Below are 19,374 nucleotides of genomic sequence, written 5' to 3' on the forward strand. Positions count from 1 at the left end.
ACCTTATTACAAACTGGGGAGCGCCGATCTCATTAGGGCATAGAGACAGAATTCAAGGAGGGAGGCAGAGTGACTCCATCAATACACTGTGGGTTTAAATCTTACTAGACAGGACAAGTGAAGCTATCAGTATATAGATAGGCTCCAAAGAGTCACTCACTCTGTGCACCCAAGAGCAATCGGGTTTCTAAAAATAAAAGTAAAAAATCCTTATGGCAAGCTGTTTCTGAAACAGAAGGGACTTTCAATAATATATTCCAAAATGACATATGGCTCTTTTCCTTCAAGAAGAGTAAAAACAAAAACAAAACAAAAATCCACCAGGCATGTGCAAGCCCTTAGGCACACTTAAAACAGTCCTTTGGGCCCTGGCTGGAGTATTTAGATTTCAATGCATGCCTGGGAGAGTGAAGACTTGCAAGTTATCAACAGAGCCATGACTCCATAGCACTCATGCCTGGGGAGCAGACATGCACTCTTCCCCTGCAACAGCTGTTGGAAAAGCCAGGAGTCATATAGACTATATCCTGCTGGTTCCCAAGAGGAAGTGCTCCAGCACCAGGAACAAAATCTTATGTGGGAGGGGATACTTTCTCATGCAGTCACTGCAGAACCTTGTAAGAGCAGCAGTTGGAGCACCATACCTGTTTCAGTCACCACTGCCTTCTTACTTGCTATTTCAGAAACCTCTTATTTACGGCAAGATGGCTAACGACAAAGAAAATTACCTTGAAGCCCAGCCATAAGGCAGAAAGGTGAGATATAAAATTTCAAAATTAATAAACAGATGAACATAGTCTCTCTTTTTTTCAGACTGGACACCCATTCTGTGATTTACCCTTCACAGAACAGATAACTCACAGATCATAGTGTTGATTCCACTTGGGATCTAGCGTGTTCTTCACAGTGTCAGTTGAGTGGCACTGACCAGAACCGTCCACCACCACCTTTGCAAATGGGTCAGGATGCCCTGGAAAGAATCGAGAGAAAATAATCACCATGAAGACGCATTCAGGAGGAACAATGCTGCCCAACAGCTAGACTGCTTTCACTGGGCGGTGGGGGAATGAAACTATAGCACCAGTTTCACCAGCTGGCACTGGCAGCAGTGTTTGGAACACAAGCTTTCCCCCGCAAAAGATTTTGTCCACTTTGAAGTAGGGGGAAAGAATCTCCCCAAAGCATGATGTGTAAACAGTTCCATAGAATAGCACTTCATAGAATAGCACTTCATTAGTAAACTGAAATTTCGAGACAGGAGCACAGAGTCTGTGGACTACAACTCTCATCATTTCTGATCATTGACTATTCTGGCTGGGACTGATAGAAGATGGAGGGCTGTTAAGCTTCCCATCTCTGTTCCATGAAATGTGAGGGATTGTTACAGCTAAGGCAACATTCCCAAGTCCTCATTGTATGAGTTTCCATCTGTCACACCAAGCTCCTTCAAGGAAAGAGGCTGTTTGACCATGGGCATTTGAAACACCAAGCCAATTCTCATGTTAATTCACTGTGACTTGATACTGCCATGTCACAAGAGCAGATATTTACCAGGCCTTACACTGCCATTCCTGAGTTAGAGGAATAAGAAGGGAAGAGTGGACGGAAATTAAATTATTTGTCCATGGTTGTCGGGGTCAAGATCCAATTTTAGGAAACTAGCTCACTGGAGAAGGAGCAGCACATAGCACACTGCTACATAGTCTGTACAAAATAACTTTCAGACAGTTATGGCTCTGGCTCCTGAGAAACTATCCTTAAATGACACCCAAAGAGTAAAAAAAGGGCCTACCATCAATATAATAGCTTAAGGTGCATACAAAAAAATGGAAAATTGTATAAGAACTACTTACTGAAGAAATCTTTTTTTGCAAGGTTCTTGGCACAAAGCACTACAAAAAAAAAGAAGAAGAGGAAAACTTATCAAATTCTACCCATATCTTACTACAAACCACTTAAGCAGGGGGAAAGTGTATACAATGGTACCCCTCAGGTTATAGATGCTTCAGGTTACAGACTCTGCCAACCCAGAAATAGTACCTCGGGTTAAGAACTTTGCTTCAGGATGAGAACAGAAATCGTGTGGCGGCAGTGGGAGGCCCCATTAGCTAAAGTGGTACCTCAGGTTAAGAACAGACCTCCAGAACGAATGAAGTTCTTAACCCGAGGTACCACTGTAGTGTACAACTGAGGAACATATACAATGTGATTAGCAACTAGCAGGATCAAACATGAAGATTATTTTTCATGGACTCTCACAATGCATAGCTTGGGTCCCCATTCCCCCAAACCTTATCTAATTTATTACTATGAAGATACCATGATAGCTTGTCTTTTGTGTTAGGGTTATTTTTCTTAGTTGGCCACTTCTGGGACATGAGGAATCTGTGCCCCACCATCCAACTCTAGGAAATTGGGTTGATATCTTTTAAAGACAGCTTTATCGGCGTCTTCATGATTTCTCATTATGGTGAGGTGTTTGTCAACAAAGGCAATAAATAATGTATACAGACACATTACAATGCCACTTAAAAGGAAACTGATGAAAGGACCTTCCTTAAGATTTGGTGCCGACTATTTTCTTCCTGAGCACAGGTGCACTTTGGGAGGGATATTTCTTACAAGTAAAAGAAGCACACACCAAAGATTTGGCTTTAAGCTGCACTAAGTCCAGCATACAGAAAGCTCAACATCTGCTGCTTTCACCAAGAACACAATGTGATTACTGCAAATTCATTAGCAGTAGCATTACCACTACTATTTTACTATCACATTTATATCACACCTTTTCTCCGAAGAAAGCAAGGTGGTGTACCCACTTCTCCGTCTCTCCATTTTATCCTCACAACTCTGTGAAGTAGGTTAGGCCAAGAGAGCGCAACTGACCCAATGTCACCCAGGGGGCTTCATGGCCGAGTGGTGATTTGAACCCGGGTTTCCCAGCTCCTAGTCCAGCACCGTCCACTACACAGGGAGGGGAAGCCAACGTGGGATTTGACATTTTTTCGCAGGGCCTGCAAGACGGAGCTGTTCTGCCAGGCCTTTGGTCTGGGCCCAGTCTGACCCCCTTATTTCTATGGGACTCTGTTAGTAAGTGGTCTCCTTGGTTCTTTCTATTGGCCAATATGCGGCCAGCAAGAGTGGCCTGGTGAACTTTTAATTCCTTATCCCTACGGTTATGATTTGTGGGTTCCCACCTAATTTTATTTTGATTTTAAATGTGATTTGAATTGTATTTTAAACTAATTGTTTGATTTTGTGTTTTTAATGTATTATGTATTTGGTGTTAGTCATCCTGAACCTGGTTTCAGCCGGGGAGGGCAGGGTATTAAGAAAATAATAATAATAATAATAATGATGATGATGATGATGATGATGATGATGATGTAAGGTTCTACGCTTAGGCAGGAAGAACCAGCTCCACAAATCTAAGATGAGGGACACTAGTCTTGTCAGTAGTGCATGTGAAAAGTGAATCATTTGATGCAGCAGCAGCAAAAAAAACAAAAACCAGCTACTGCTATTCTAGGCTGCATCAACAGAAGTCTAGTGATCAAGGGAAGTCATAGTACCACTCTATTCTGCTTTGGTCAGACCACACCTGGAGTACTGTATCAAGTTCTGGGCATCACCATTTAAAAAGGATATTGACAAGTTGGGAACATATGCATGGGAGGGCGGCCAAGACAATCAAAGATCTGAAAACCAAGCCTTATGAAGAACTGTTGAGGGAATTGGGTATGTTTGGCCTGGTAGAGAGGCTGAGAGGAGATAAGACAGCCATCTTCAAATATCTAAAGGTTGTCATATGGAGGATGGAGCAGGTTTGTTTTCCTCTGCTCCAGAGGCTGGGATCCAAACCAATGTGTCCAAGTTACAAATACAGTGGTGCCTCGCAAGACAAAAATAATCCGTTCCGCGAGTCTCTTCGTCTAGCGGTTTTTTCGTCTTGCGAAGCATCCCTATTAGCGGATTAGCGCTATTAGCGGCTTAGCGGCTATTAGTGGCTTAGCGGCTATTAGCGGCTATTAGCGGCTTAGAAAAAGGGGGGGAAAGGGAAAAAACTCGCAAGACTCGCAAGACGTTTTCGTCTTGTGAAGCAAGCCCATAGGGAAATTCATCTTGCGAAGCGCCTCGAAAAACGGAAAACCCTTTCGTCTAGCGGGTTTTTCGTCTTGCGAGGCATTCATCTTGCGGGGCACCACTGTAATGAGATTCTGAATAAACCTCAGTAAGAACTTTCTGACAAGTAAGAGCTGTTCAACAGTGGAACAGACTCTCACGAGAGGTGGTGGATTCTCCTTCCTTGGAGGTTTTTAAGCAGAGGTTGGATGGTCGTCTGTCATGTATGATCTATTTGAGATACCTGCATTGCTGGGAGTTAGGCTTACCTCCAACTCTTTAAATCTATGACCCCAGGTGGAAGACATTCTGCCCATACAAAGCTAGAATGTCAGGAAGGTTTACCTAGTTTCAACAAACAAGGAATTTAACACGGGGGACATTCTTTCAGATCTGTTCCAGAAGAGTCACATGATGTGCTTTCCCCAAAAGTGTAAATTGGTTTTTAGCATGGCACAACACCTTTCCTTTTAGATCAGAACATGTTAATCACATGTAAAGTTGCCTTAGGACTGCATTCATTCAGAGGCTCCTTGTATATATACACTGAAAGAAACCTCTTATAATGCTATTATTTTCCCTCCGTATGCTGACATATCTTAATATTCATATTTCCACTGTTTCTGCTTGACTGATTTAATTAGATTTCCACAACCTCAACAGCTGCTGCTGGAAATGGAACCTCTATGTCAGCAAGCTGAAGACTTAAGAGTAGAGTAGAGTAGAGTACTTTCTGTGTAATACACAGGCACAGCCATTCTACTAGTACTAAACAAGTAATCCTAGCATAGACCACTGAGTTAAGTGTCCAAGAGGCAATGCAAGATACATAAAAGAAACAAATTCAGAAAACAGTGCACAAGAGTTCTAAAACAAGTATCCTTGAATATTGTTACATGCAATATGGATTCCAGAATTCCGGACTACATTGAGCAAAATTACATTGTAATATTTATTTCTACAATTTTCATATGTTTTTCAAAGGTCCAGTGCCAAGGGCCTTCTGGCAGTTCCCTCACTGCGAGAAGCCAAGTTACAGGGAACCAGGCAGAGGGCCTTCTCGGTGGTGGCACCTGCCCTGTGGAACACCCTCCCACCAGATGTCAAAGAGAAAAACAACTACCAGACTTTTAGGAGACATCTGAAGTTAGGACTTTTAGGAGACATCTGAAGGCAGCCTTGTTTAGGGAAGCTTTTAATGTTTGACAGACTATTGTATTTTAATATTTTGTTGGAAGCCACCCAGAGTGGCTGGGGAAGCCCAGCCAGATGGACAGGGTATAAATGATATATTATACTACAACTACTACTACTACTACTACTGCTACTACTACTACTATTATTATTATTATTATCATTAATGAATTCCACTGGTATTTTAAAATTCTAAACAAAAATAATACAAACATGTCAATAACAAATCCCATTATAAAATTCTGAAGCATCAATTCACTCCTAATGCCATTCCCCATTGATAGTAGTTTGATATAGAATTACTGAGAAACGAAAAGGGGATATGAGCATTCAGCAGTCGGCAGCATTGGTTAAAAATGCAGAAAATCTGTTCATTATATTTCCATCCTGTTGATCATGATCTTAGCGCTCATCCTCATGGCTTCTCCAAACACAGTTTTTCTTTGATGGCTCTGGGTTGCTTTCCCTCATCTCTAAAAAAACCCCTGGCCATGCACAATCACCTTCATGAAACAGCCATGAACCAACATACAGACATTTGCACAAAAGTCAGCTAAAAATATTTTTGTATGAAAATACAATAAAAGGGAGTACAGGATTTTTGTTGGAATAGTTAACTAGATGGTTATGGAAGGTCAGGAACACAATTTCAAAACACAACTTCTTGCATTAATTAATGTGTATATAAAAAAGAATGTGCATGTGCAAATGGGAAAGTGTAAGTTTGAGATTAATATGAATATAATGAAATTTTGAACATATTAGCATGATGAACAGAAAATTGTATACATTGTCCAACACATTTAACTTCCAGTTATTGGAGGGACGCAATCATTTTTGCACAGCAACCAGCAAAAATGTGTGCTAACTGGGCAATATACAAAACTATATGATGCCACTTGTAGGTGCACTCTATGATGCCTCATGAATTGGTACAATGGTTGGTGCCATGCACAGTCTCCATTCAATGCATTATTTTACTTCTATATTGCACGCGTGTGTTGTGGTTAAAAGAAAGAGTAAGGATGAAGTAGAAGTGGAGGATAATGCTCAGAGAGAGGAAAGTGGCAAGACTTTAATCCAGAAAAAGATTTGCATCCAATTACAAATGAAGTACCATGAAACAAAGAGCTTGCATGCAGCACTTAGCTTCTGAGACTACTTTCAGTTAACAATACTGTATTAAAACAAAAAGACAGCAATTTAGTAGTAGTCAAACAGAAGGCAGTGTGAACAGAATTTCTCCTTACAATGGTTGGCCGGATTTTTAAAAATGCAAATGCAAAACATACACCAATCCCTGCAGTACACACACACACACACACACACACACACCCCACACACCCTGTCTCCTGACCCAATAACTTGTACACTATTAGTCTTAATAGTGAAACTTGCATAACTGGACACAACCTGAGAGAATCTAAAATAGCTTCCACTTAAGAATTCTCTCTTCACATTTTAAAAGATACGTTAGTAAGACATTGTACAAAACACAGTATTATTAATTCTCTGATCTATGAAGTGTATTATGAACTTTTACATTTTTCTTTCCTTGATAGTTTAGAATTAGATATAATCTCAGTCCTCAGTGAGCCTTCAATTAAATGACTTTAGGGGGGTGCATGTACACAGAAGCCTGAAGATGAAGGTTTCATACACAAGCAATTTTCTCCAGATTAGCCTAGTCAGACAAATATTTTTAAAGTTGCTGATGTTTTATCAACATTACTGGGTCTCGGGTAATGCACACCATGTCAGCACTCTCATCCACAATCAAGTTGTGGGTCAGTATTGTTTTATTGTGGGTTGATCTGGCATTAAACAACCAAGGCGGACTTGCTTGAGGGGGAAAGGTCCAGAATGGGCAAGGGCCTTTAAGTATCTACGGCCTCTTCTCCTTATTAAAAGTGATGACACATTTCTGCTGTCTGGTCCTGCCTCTTTGTGTGTAGAGGAGAGCATTTTAAAGAAATGGGATGCAGGGTTGAGGGGAACTGAAATTCCTCCCTGCTTGTCACTTACTTCCTCATAGATTCCCACAAAATAGTTATCTTTAACTGAGTTCACCACAGCTTGGCTAAAATGACAAACAGCAAGACTAGCAAACTGCAGAGAGCCAAATTGTGGGCAGGGAAGCATTTAGCATGCACACAGCATTATACATACTTAGGACAGATCTTTAAACAAATAAGACTGCTGCCATCATCTTACTTTGCTCTCAGCTGGTCACAAACCAAAGCTTTTGCCCTAGTTATTAGAACATATTCAAGGACTACAAAACTGTCTTTTAAAGCAAAATCTGGGGTGTTCTCTTAGTTTTACAGAAAATAGCATTTTTGGAAGAAATGGCAATATATTATAATATTTGGATACTTTCAGGTTCAATTGTGGTACTGCACAATGATAATTGTACAGTGGAACCTCGTGTTATATACCATCTCCCTTGCGAACACTTAGGGTTCCGAGCTCCACTAACCTGGAAGTAAATGCTCCTGGTTGCGACGTTTGCCCCGGGATGCGAGCAGAAGTCACGCAGCAGCAGCAGGAGGTGCCATTAGCAAAACCGTGTCTCATGTTAAAAGCGGTTTCAGGTTGAGAATGGACTTCTGGAACGAATTAAATTCATAACCAGAGGTACCACTGTACTGTCAATTATTTTGTTCAGATTCTCAACAACTGACCAAGAGTTAGCCAATTTTATTTATTGGTTTTATGAATTTACTTTCATATAAATTTCAAGGTGATTTACAAGCATACAACAAAAACAAAATAGTTTTTAATGGGATACAAACCCAAGTCACAAATTTACACTTCCACCTCCTACCCACCCCCATACGGCTAGAAAAGCTTGTTGAAACAGAAATGTTTCCAATTTTCTCCAGGAGCTACAAATAGTGGCTTACTGTTGCATTTCAACAGGGACGCCATTCCCTAATCACACTGAATGCCCTGATCCAATTTGCCATGGAGAAGGTCTCTGATATTCCTGGGCATTGTGGACCAAAGGGTGATAAAGAAGGATAAGACATTTTTTATGTACGCATCTACAGCAGCAAGAATACTTATAGCAAAATATTGGAAGACACAAGATCTTCCCACGCTGGAAGAGTGGCAGACGCAGTTGATGGACTATATGGAATTGGCCGAAATGACTGGCAGAATCCGGGATTTGGATGAAGGGACAACGGAAGAAGATTGGAAAAAATTTAAGGACTATTTGCAAAAACAATACAAGCTATATGAATGTTAAGAATCTGCATGTTTTGGAACTTAGCTCCTGCAACTAGATCGAGAAAATGGGAAGATAAGTTACACTTAAGAAAAAGTTGAAATTTAAGGTTATTATATTTTTTATCTTAAGGCATAAATATTAGATAGAAGGCACCTTAAAATTAGAAGTGAAATATTTTGAAAGATATAAATAAGATACGAAACAAGGTAATAATTTGCTGATATGTTTTATTGTAAAGAATGCAGGGCGAGGGAGGTGTGGGGAAGTCCAGCTAACAATTTAAAAATGTATTTTGAAAGTTGGAGTATTATTTATTTTTCTTTTTTTTTCTTCTGTAAACTGAAAATGCAATAAAAACGTTTAAAAAAAAAGAGAGAGAGAGAGAAGGTCTCTGATATTCTATGAACCTGGATGAGAAAGTCACTTGAAGAACACAAGTGAGAGATTGGGACTGAATCTGTCTTGGTCACTTCTGCTCAATCTCAGGTCTGCAACCCCACTGGAATCAGCCATAATCCGCTTCATGTAAGAATGTCTGCAGCTACACTGCCATGGCCCTCTCAAGTAGCTTTCATGCCTGCTTGCATTTCTTTTGCCAAAATTTGTGCTCCTTTTCACTCTCCTCATATGGACAACCTTCCATTTTCTAAAAGAGGCCTTCTTGCCTATAATGGCTTCTTTGACTCTGCTCGTTAACCATGCTGGCATTCTCTTGGCTCTGGTGGTACCTTCCCTGATATAGTGGTTTGCAAAATGTTCTGAGGTTGCTCAACAGCTTAAAGGATTTTTCCAACAAGACTAGTAATGGAAAGCCATCTTCTCTGCAATGCCTTCCCCAACACTAAAGTGCAGCCACAGGAGCGTATTCTGGGGCAGTAGTCTGTTCAGAACCAGAACCAGACTCACCTTTAACACAAACATGCATTTGTGGACCCATTTGTCTGGCGATAGTGATGCTGTTGCGGCACAAATTAGGGTGACCACACCTGACCCACCAGTTGAAGGTAAAGATTCATCCAGGGTGTACTGTCTACTCAGCATAAAGTGCTGATGAAACACCATGACACAAGAAATCTCTGCAATGCACAGTGCATCTCTGACAGGCAATTAGAAAGGGAAGTTTGAAAATCACTGATAGTTGGATGCAACAGAGGGAAGTGGCTGCCTGGAGCTATGGGGAGTAGGAGAAGACCCAAGTCAAAACAGGTGGCCTCTGAAAGTGACTTTAAAATGTTTAAAGGAAGTAATGGCCACTACAGCTACTATGCAGAGAAGCTTTTATAAGATGGGAGAACACTTCTTCCTTTTTAACCATCCAAGCACCAAATAAGTAGTGCAGTTGTGTGATCCAACACATGTTGTGGATTAATTTGCTTATTTGCATTGCTGAGGCAATAAAAGATAAAAGGCGCTAGATTTTTTTAAATAAACAAAAGCTGGAAAGGTCCTGTGGTCAATGGAAGAATAGGAAGAGAGAATTTTTGGAAAGGACAATTAAGAGTTTTGTTCTGGAACTGGAGTGGCACAGCCATCACCGACAAGATTATTAAATCAATGAGAAGAAATTATCAGAATTTGTAGCACTTCGTGACACAGGAAATCTAGTAAACAGACTTAAATGTGTTTTTTTAACAGTGAGCACATAAGGGTAATTTTATTTGTCCCAATGCTTTGGAAGTAAACAGCAATGAGAGGAGAGAAGCAAGAGCTTTTCTAGACGATGTCAATATTCCTGGGTTTACGCTGGCCAGCCACTCACCCCCCCCCCCACCCCAGTTCTTAAAGTTTACAGGAAATATAAAACCGTGGGTGGAGTATTTCAAGATGCAAATTAAATCCTATTCTCTTCATTAATTTTGTTGATAGATTCATACATTTCTGAATATTTCTCCTGCAGCATCTTCCATCTTGGTGAAACTGCACTGGCTTTCTCAAGTTACTAGTACAGTCAAGCCTCAGTTGCCGAGTGTAATCCGTTAAAGAAGACCATTTGACTTCCAAAACGTTTGACAACCGAGGCGCGGCTTCCGACTGGTTGCAAGAGCTTCTTGCACTCAAGTGGAAGCTGCATCGGATGTTCGGGTTCTGAAAAATGTTCAAAAACTGGAGCATTTACTTCCAGGTTTTCGGAGTTCAGGAGCCAAAACGTTCAAAAATGGAGCCATTCCCCTTTTTTCAAGAACTACTGTTTAGAGATCGCATGTGAAAGTAATACTATTTCCACAAAATAGAGCCTTAAAGCATTCTGTTTGAGAATTCAGTAGCAGCTTCATATGCTTCTCTAAGGACTCAGCTATACAGCTGCAAATAAAACATTTTAAGAGTATTTTAGGTGCAATATACAATGTGACACTAGATAGTGATGGTCAGCGTTATAGAAAATTCAACGCATTTTTAAAAAATGCCTTTAAAAAAAGCATTTTCAGAACAGTTTTTTATATGTATGTAGATTCCACCAGCATCTATTTTGTGTCAAGTCATAAGCTACTTGTTTGCCATGTGCCTTCTTTGGGTGGGGGGGTCATTGTAATGTGGGGAAAATCCTTAGATGCATGGAAATAGCTGTGGTACCATGAATATATCAAGCAGATGATAGACTCTATCTCAAATTACTCTCCTCCACCTTCTTAGCCACTGAAATTTCACTACCTAGTACAGTATATGCTTACAACTCCAAATTCAAAGAGATATTTGAAAGTTGCCACAGCATTAGGTGTGCTTACCATGCTTCATTTATATTTACTAGGTGGAAGTTCGACAGGGGAAAATTTGGAAGTTAACATTAAATTTCCTCAAGAAAAAATTAATATATGGGAAACTCAAAACAGAAAAATCACCTATTCTTACTTTCAAAAGAGAAAACTAAGGAATATACTGAAAATACTTCAGCATTATTTTTTATCCTCAATGCAATCTTTCACCTAAAGATGTTTTATTTGTTGCACTTCCTCATTACATTCCAATAAATGTTTATTTTTAGTTTTCCCTAAGTCTCTTGCTCCTTAATCTCAGTTGAAGCTATCTCAGTACATCAAAACTTCCTTTAATGGCTTTCAAATCTGCATAACATACAATTCCCCCAACTCAGGGATCATCAGTGACCTATTTAGGAGGAAAAATCTTTTCTAGCAGTGCTACACACAACAAAAAGCTATATTCCCAAAGCTATTTCTGTGTTCTGAGTAAAAAATTGGTACAGTAGCACTGTACAGCTCAAAGTGGTGGTCACAAACACTTGCTTAAATAGCAGCAAGTACTATGAATACAACTGAGCTACTTCTCCAAAACAGTTGAATAATATTATTTAGAGAAAACCCGGAGACTGAAGCTGCATGCCATGTGCTGCATTAAATCCCATGGCACACTGCCCCGAGTTCAAGCTCTAGCAGAAATCTGATAAACAGTCACGTCTCAGTTACATGATTTTGTGTGATATATATGTACTCTGAATGCCCTAGCACCACTGCAACAACCGTAACTATTTCAGTCATGAACACATATGACTGTCTATACAACATTCCACTACAGGTAAAATACTCCTATGTTCGCAACACAGGATTAATTTATTTTTAACAGCTCCCCTTCTCCAAATAAAACAAGCAGCAGCAGTTGCTACATAAAATTATTTCATCCTAACTGCATTTCCCATCAGCTCATATGTCATATTGTCATATGTCAGCATAGGTAAAGGGGACACGGGTGGCGCTGTGGTGTAAACCACTGAGCCTCTTGCACCTGCCAGTTGGAAGATAGCGGTTCAAATCCACTCGACGGGGTGAGCTCCTGTTGCTCTGTCCCAGCTTCTGAAAACCTAGCAGTTTGAAAGCACACCAGTAGATAAATAGGTACTGCTGCTGCGGGAAGGTAAACAGCATTTCCGTGCGCTCTGGCACTCATCACAGTCCTCTGTGTGCCAGTAGCGATTCAGTCCTGCTGGCCACATGACCTGGAAAGCCGTCTGTGGACAAACACCAGCTCCCTTGGCCTGAAAAGCGAGATGAGGCCTGCACTTAACCGTCCAGGGGTCCTTTACCTTTACCTATAGGTATATAATGTCGCCCTAGATATGACCTTACTGTCTATGTAATGCCAGACAGTTGCTAGGCTGTAGCCCAAAGGCAGTTTGTCACATTATACCTAGATTTGGTTTCTTCAAAGCCGGCAGTCTTTCTGCTACATCTTTACCTCTCCAACTATCAACCTAAGTCCTAAGCCATTGAAAGTATCCTGCTAACCTAAAAGATGCTGCTTTTCTTTCTCACTACCCCCATGCCTCTCATCCGTGGGACTAGAATAAATGTTTCACTTTCAAATTTCAAACAGCCAGGGGGGAAAAAATCAGTCAACAGATACCCATGAGTCCCTGAGTACAGTTTGAAGTTACATAAGGCTGAAGCTAAAAAGATGTCTACTAAGTTGTTTGTGCCTAAATGGGTGGTGCCTGGGAGCCACATGTATGCTATATGGGGATCTGCAACAGAATAAAAGCCAGGATACAAAGGTGAATAAATAGGAAAACCTACAACAGCCTTAAGTTCAGGTTGTTGTTTTTTTAATTTAACAAAATTTATATACCACTTGATGATGGTGACATCAGATGTCAAAGAGATAAACTATCTGACATTTAGAAGACATCTGAAGACAGCCCTGCTTAGGGAAGTTTGACATTTTAGTGTATTTTTAATCTTTTGTTGGAAGCCGCCCAGAGTGGCTGGGGAAACCCAGCCAGATGGGCTGGATAAAATAATAATAATAATAATAATAATAATAATAATAATAATAATAATAATAACTACTACTACTACTACGCCCTATACCCATAGATCTCAGGGTGATTCACAACATAAGATCACAATATAAAAAACAGAAAATACATAATAAAAACAAAAATGACGACAACCCAATAAAGTAGCAAAACCTCTGTGGTTTCATGAGATGTTTGGATGACCAAGTCTACAGTGTCCCATCCCCCAACCCCCACTGGTCATTTGCACCATTCCTATTTGATCTTTGCCCCTTAACAGTGTCTGATTGAACTGCCTATATCACTTTTTAAAAAAACCCTAGACCATGAAATAAGGGCAGAAGTTGTTGTGGTCCCATTTGATGATATATTTTTCCAATTTTTATAACCTAATCTATTGTCCCTTTTAATGAAATGAAGCGATCTTTAGAGTGCAATGAATTTAGGCAGCAAAGAAATGCATCAGAAATACAAACTGAACCCAGACTTCTAAAGTGCACTCCTCCTGGGCTTCCTCAGAGCACTACTGATAGGACCTTCCCTGCGGAACAGTTTATTTCACATGCAGCTAGGGATATACTTGTTAATTATTCACTTTCTTCTACTGCCTGAGAGCAACCCCTTTGTTATTCAATAAACCATGTTAGAGTTTAGGGAAAGATCCATGGAATCATTTTTTAAGAGCAAGCTGCTTTAAATGCTTGCACAACAAAGAAGCAAACTCCAAGTATGGAGAATTGTGTCCTTCCTCCCACGAGCACGCATAACTGAGATTCCATGCTGAATTTCACCTGCCAAAAATGTTTTTGCATGTCTAACGCTTCCAGCTTACTGAAAGCTGTAATTCAATGCAATGCTGCACAACCACCCATACAGGCCAATGAAATTAAGGATCGGCATGCACAGCCCAAGGTCACAGACAAAATCTGGGACAGAGTTGAAATCTGATTGCTTCCCAAGTCCTAGTTCTACACTATTACCACATCATTAACTTTGGTCAGCATTTTAAGCCTAACACCAACATCTTTAGTAACAAGCACTTTCTACTATATGAAAACGACTGGAGTGAAAATGCATTCTGAGGTTTACACATTGAGTAATCAACAGCTATGCAGTTCAAGAAACTCTTTAACCTTCCAATTTTCCCCCTATATCAATTTCAGATATACTTCATATCAGATTCCACAAACTGCAGCAGCTGGGCTAATAGCTTCATTTAGCTGTGGCATCATTAACATAACAAAAACTACCACAAAGAAAATTTCAAAAGAGGGGGTCTATGGCTTGGCTTTTGAAAAACAGAGGATATGGAGTACTTAGCTAACTGGAAAGAGTGAATGTCCAAGTCAGTGGGTGGCAAATGGTTCTACCAATACAACCTGTAACAGGGTTATCCTGCCCATTCAAAAGATATTCTACAAGTTCTATGCTAGAACAAACAGAATATTTCTGTCCTTAAACAATTGTTCTTTACAGTCTGCATTTCAACTATATTTTACAACTTTACACCTAAAGAAACACTATACCAAGGAGTTTTGAATCTCAGGCAAAATCAACTACACAGATTATAAGGTAGCAGTTAACAGCACACACTATTATGAAAGAGGGCTTTTATTCAAACTGAAGCTGTGTCAGTCTATGTGTTGTACTTTTGTTCCTCAAATATGACAGCATTATTTCAACAGCCAAGTTAATGACTTCAAATTTGAATTAATACTCTGTTTACACAGGCCTACACTGACAGACACCAGAGCTGACTGACAAAACACACAGACATATATATGCATGCATATTATCCAAGCTCTAGTATAAGAAAGCATACAAAAGTGTTGGACTGTGTTAAGAACATTCCCAGTGGAAAAGATTTTTGGCTACTACCATAGTTAGTTATCCACTAGGATTATAGTCTGCCAATATTCACTTGCTGGTTTTGAACTATTTGATCTATAATATTTGTGCCCATTCTTCTTGCTCACAACCAAACTGAAGATTTAGGACACTCAGGCATAACACAATAGCACTGATAAAATCCCAAGCTTTATCTTGTATCACCATGAAATGTTAAAATATGTAATGCCTTCTCGGCTCATTTATTATGAGACTTGACAATTCCCTGGCTTGGAGTGCAACCTTAAGCTGCAGGTTGTCATTTTACTCACGGAGACAACTGAAAGAGGCCATTTAAGGCTATTAGGCTACATTCTGTAATGAAACCTGGAAAGGCTATAGAGTAATCATTTTAGAAGGGAAGAACAATGCGTAACGACAAAATAAATAACAACCCTACCTTGGTTGATAAACACCTTGCGACTCGAACATTTTGGTTCCCAAACACCGCAAACCCAGAAGTGAGTGTTCCGGTTTACGAACGTTCTTTGGAACCCGAACGTCTGGCACAGCTTCTGATTGGCTGCAGGAGCTTCCTGCAGCCTTTTGGAAGCCGCACCTTGATTCCTGTCAAACAGACTTCCGGAACAGATTCCGTTTGACTTCTGAGGTACGACTGTACTTAGAATTTTCTGGACTCCACTATGTTTAGGAAAGGGCTATTTAAGACATCTAGCTGATGGAGATGTAATAGGGACAAACAATGCTTCTTTAAAACATATGTTCATACAATGTCCGACATTGGTAATTTTTGGGGAGAGGGTAATGGAAACAATTACTGTGACTAAAACAAAATAAAAAAATTCCTTCCAGTAGCACCTTAAAGACCAACTGAGTTAGTTCTAGGTATGAGCTTTCGTGTGCATGCACACTTCTTCAGTTCAGTGTACTTCTTGGTGTATCTGAAGAAGTGTGCATGCACACGAAAGCTCATACCTAGAACTAACTCAGTTGGTCTTTAAGGTGCTACTGGAAGGAATTTTTTTATTTTGTTTTGACCATGGCAGACCAACACGGCTACCTATCTGTAACTAATTACTGTGACTGTACAGAAAAATCTCAAATTTGGAGAGGAAATTCCTTTGGAATTTTATTCCCAATCTAACTAAGGGACAATATGAATGGGTTTTCCAAGCCCGTACTATGACAAAAAGACTGGTATTGATGAACTTGCAATTATCATCTGAGAACTTCTAAATTCATTCTCATTTAGATAAAAATCAAAATGTTGCTTTCTCTGTAATTTGTTTTTTAATTCATTCTCCCTCGTCTCTTCTTTCGCAATCATCTTGGAATAGTTTTCAGATCTGCTCTGGTTTTGTTTGGAAGTGAAGTGCTCCAATTTGATCAGACTTCTACTCAGGAAATGCTTCGGATTCCAGACTGTTTGGTGCATATCATGGTTTCTTCAGTGGCGGCGCGCGCGCGCACACACACACACACACACACACGTGTGTCAGGGATCAGGAGCACTGGCAGAGGAAGGTGGGTGCGGTGGGTGCAGTCTGCCCTAGGTTTCATCCCTGGGGGGGTGACATCGCCCCCCCCCCGGGACGCTCACCACGGGCAGCACCCCCCCAGGATACTCGCTGCTCACCGTAGGCGATTAACCCCGTCCTGCAGGCACAGCATGTGCGCCGCTCTGGGTGCCAGAGCCGCTAACTCCGCCTCTGACCAGGAGTCTGATTCTTCTTAATCAGGTGGTGGTGGCAAGGACTCCAAACCTGAAGGAGAAGGGCATGTAGAAGTGCTTCTACGCAAGGAAGCTGCAGAACCAGCACCCCCTGCCTCTAGACAGAGGATGTGGCACTGGTGTCCTCTGGCTCTAAGGACTTCACTATAGAAGACCCATGACAACTTGTGCCACCACTTCTGTATCACAGTTAGAAACTACTGGAGGAGGCTGGACCCCTTTACATCAAGCAGCAACTTGCAACATAGGGGTTGCTAACAATCATGCTGCACCAGCTGCTATTACTATACAAGGGCTCAGTTTCAGCCTGTTCATTGCTGCAGCAACCTCAGAGTTCTGTGTTTCCCAGAGTACAGCCTGAACCTCACCTTTTCTTACATTTCTGTCAAGCATTGCTGCACCACAGAGCAGGACAAGCAGAGGAGTAATTCTCTATGGTTAATCTCCATTAAATATATAAACATGATGGCTTGACAAGAGAAGCAAACAAACAAAAATCTTCTGTTGACAGCAAAAGCTCAACAACCCAAGAGACTGAAAAGAGACACATTTGATACTATCTTAAGCATGCCTCTGCTAAAGTGGGTAATAATAATTTTGTTTAGTTATTAGCCATAACAGAACAAAAAGCAGAAAAAACATTCTGAGTTGAGCAACAAATTTAGGTCTTAAATTCCTGGCCATTTATGCTAACTAGAGTATGTCTCACTGAGCTCAGTAAATGCACTTAGGACTGCAATAATTTTTTTTTAATTAAGTAGTTCAGGTTTCCATCAACAATCTTTTGCATCAGTTTTCATCCAAATTGATAGCCATTGTTGCCAGCTTCAAAACAATCCAAAATCTCCTTCAAACAGTGAATTAGGATTCTGGCTTGTTCTGAAGCTGATTAACGATAGTTTACTGGCTCTGATGACATAGGAAATTGGTTGAATTCCTTCGTGGTTTGACTGCTCACACTGTATCAGACATTGTATCAGACTAGACAAGTAGCCACCTTGCACAACTGCAATACTGAGAAGACCAGGTAGAATTCATTTAAGTTTTACTGTCACAGATGTCTACGCAAGATTGGTCTCCACACCTGCCATAAATCAGAGGTGTACATATATGCATCTCCCTAACTATAATAAAGCATATACATTTATGCTGTAACATGTGGGTTGAAGACTAAATTATAAGTAAAGCCTAGGTGCGACATAAAGTTCCTTAAATATTTCAGTCACAAATTGTTATGAATCGGGGATATTATTATAGCGCACTGAACAGATGGCTATTTGTGGTCATCACCAAGCACTACCTAGGCACATACAAAACAAATTCCTTCCAGTAGCACCTTAAAGACCAACTAAGTCAGTTCTTGGTATGAGCTTTCGTGTGCATGCACACTTCTTCAGATACACCCAGATACACAGATACATTCTGTGTATCTGAAGAAGTGTGCATGCACACGAAAGCTCATACCAAGAACTGACTTAGTTGGTCTTTAAGGTGCTACTGGAAGGAATTTGTTTTGTTTTGACTATGACAGACCAACACGGCTACCTATCTGTAACTAGGCACATACAGTTTATGCTTTTTCACAGATCTTCCTGGACTCCATCCTTCCATGAACACATATGAAAGACCAGAGCCACATTCCCATTTTGACAGCTATAAAGCCACAGGCATCACTTGAACCTATCTAGAACTGGAGAAAGGGACAAATAGCTCATGGCCTCAGATGAAGGTGCATATTGATGTACCATCAAAAAACTCACATAGACATATCTGTCTCATGGGCTTCCCAATGTCTGGACTGAGAAACTGTCTCTCTTAAAACTTTGCAAATCACTCTTGGGTAGATACTTTCATTGACCACTAAAAGAAAAGAAGTATACATACTAATCAGTCATCTAAAGTTAATCTCTATCTTGGCTAATGTAAGAACTATCATATTTTTCTTTACTTCTGCTCTTTATCTTTCAAAGGATGAATCCATGAGTTAGTGCTATAGGTACATTCAGAAAACTGCTGAGATTTACATTTCCAGAGAGAGAATGGGCACAGCTTATTTGTCATAGGGCTTTGAGGCAATTCGGGATAAGTTAGATTGCAAACATACACACACTCATTTGGGAATAAGTTCCACTGAATGTGCTGGGACTTAGCTGCATTGTCAGTCAGTCTGCAAAAAGCTTCCTGAATTACCAAATTAAGGACTATCAGACAGGTTTCCCACTTGTTGTCAATGCTTTTTCAGCCCGAAGTCCATATTCCTCCAAGGGCAACTTTCTGGGAGACAAATGCCAGTGGTAGGCAAGGCCAGAGAAGAAAGTGGGCAGAGCAATAGATGAAACTCTTACCTAACCTGCAGTCATTCAAAAGCCAGAGTTTGTACACACACCCTTCTTCACCCAGGCAAGCAATATCCTACATTCCAGTCAGGGAAAAACACTCAGAGAAGGCATGGAGCAGGGCTGGTGAAGGGTGGGGCCTTGGGACAGAGTCCCAGGGAGC

At 40.5% G+C, this 19,374-nt stretch overlaps 1 protein-coding gene across 3 annotated transcripts in view; it reads right to left on the minus strand.

Moving 5' to 3' along the window:
- Positions 1-19,374, minus strand: part of SMURF1 (SMAD specific E3 ubiquitin protein ligase 1) — a 50,457-nt gene that overhangs the window by 22,499 nt on the left and 8,584 nt on the right. For all 3 annotated transcript variants that reach the window (XM_081839732.1, XM_081839731.1, XM_081839730.1), the window contains exons 2-3: positions 1,854-1,892; positions 862-970 (exon numbers count right to left, since the gene is read on the minus strand). In XM_081839732.1, the coding sequence (XP_081695858.1) occupies positions 862-970; positions 1,854-1,892 (148 nt within the window). The remainder of the gene's footprint in view (positions 1-861; positions 971-1,853; positions 1,893-19,374) is intronic.

This window comes from Podarcis erhardii (genome assembly GCF_964252035.2).
Source record: "Podarcis erhardii genome assembly, chromosome: 14".
In the NCBI taxonomy this organism is placed as follows: Eukaryota; Metazoa; Chordata; class Lepidosauria; order Squamata; family Lacertidae; genus Podarcis; species Podarcis erhardii.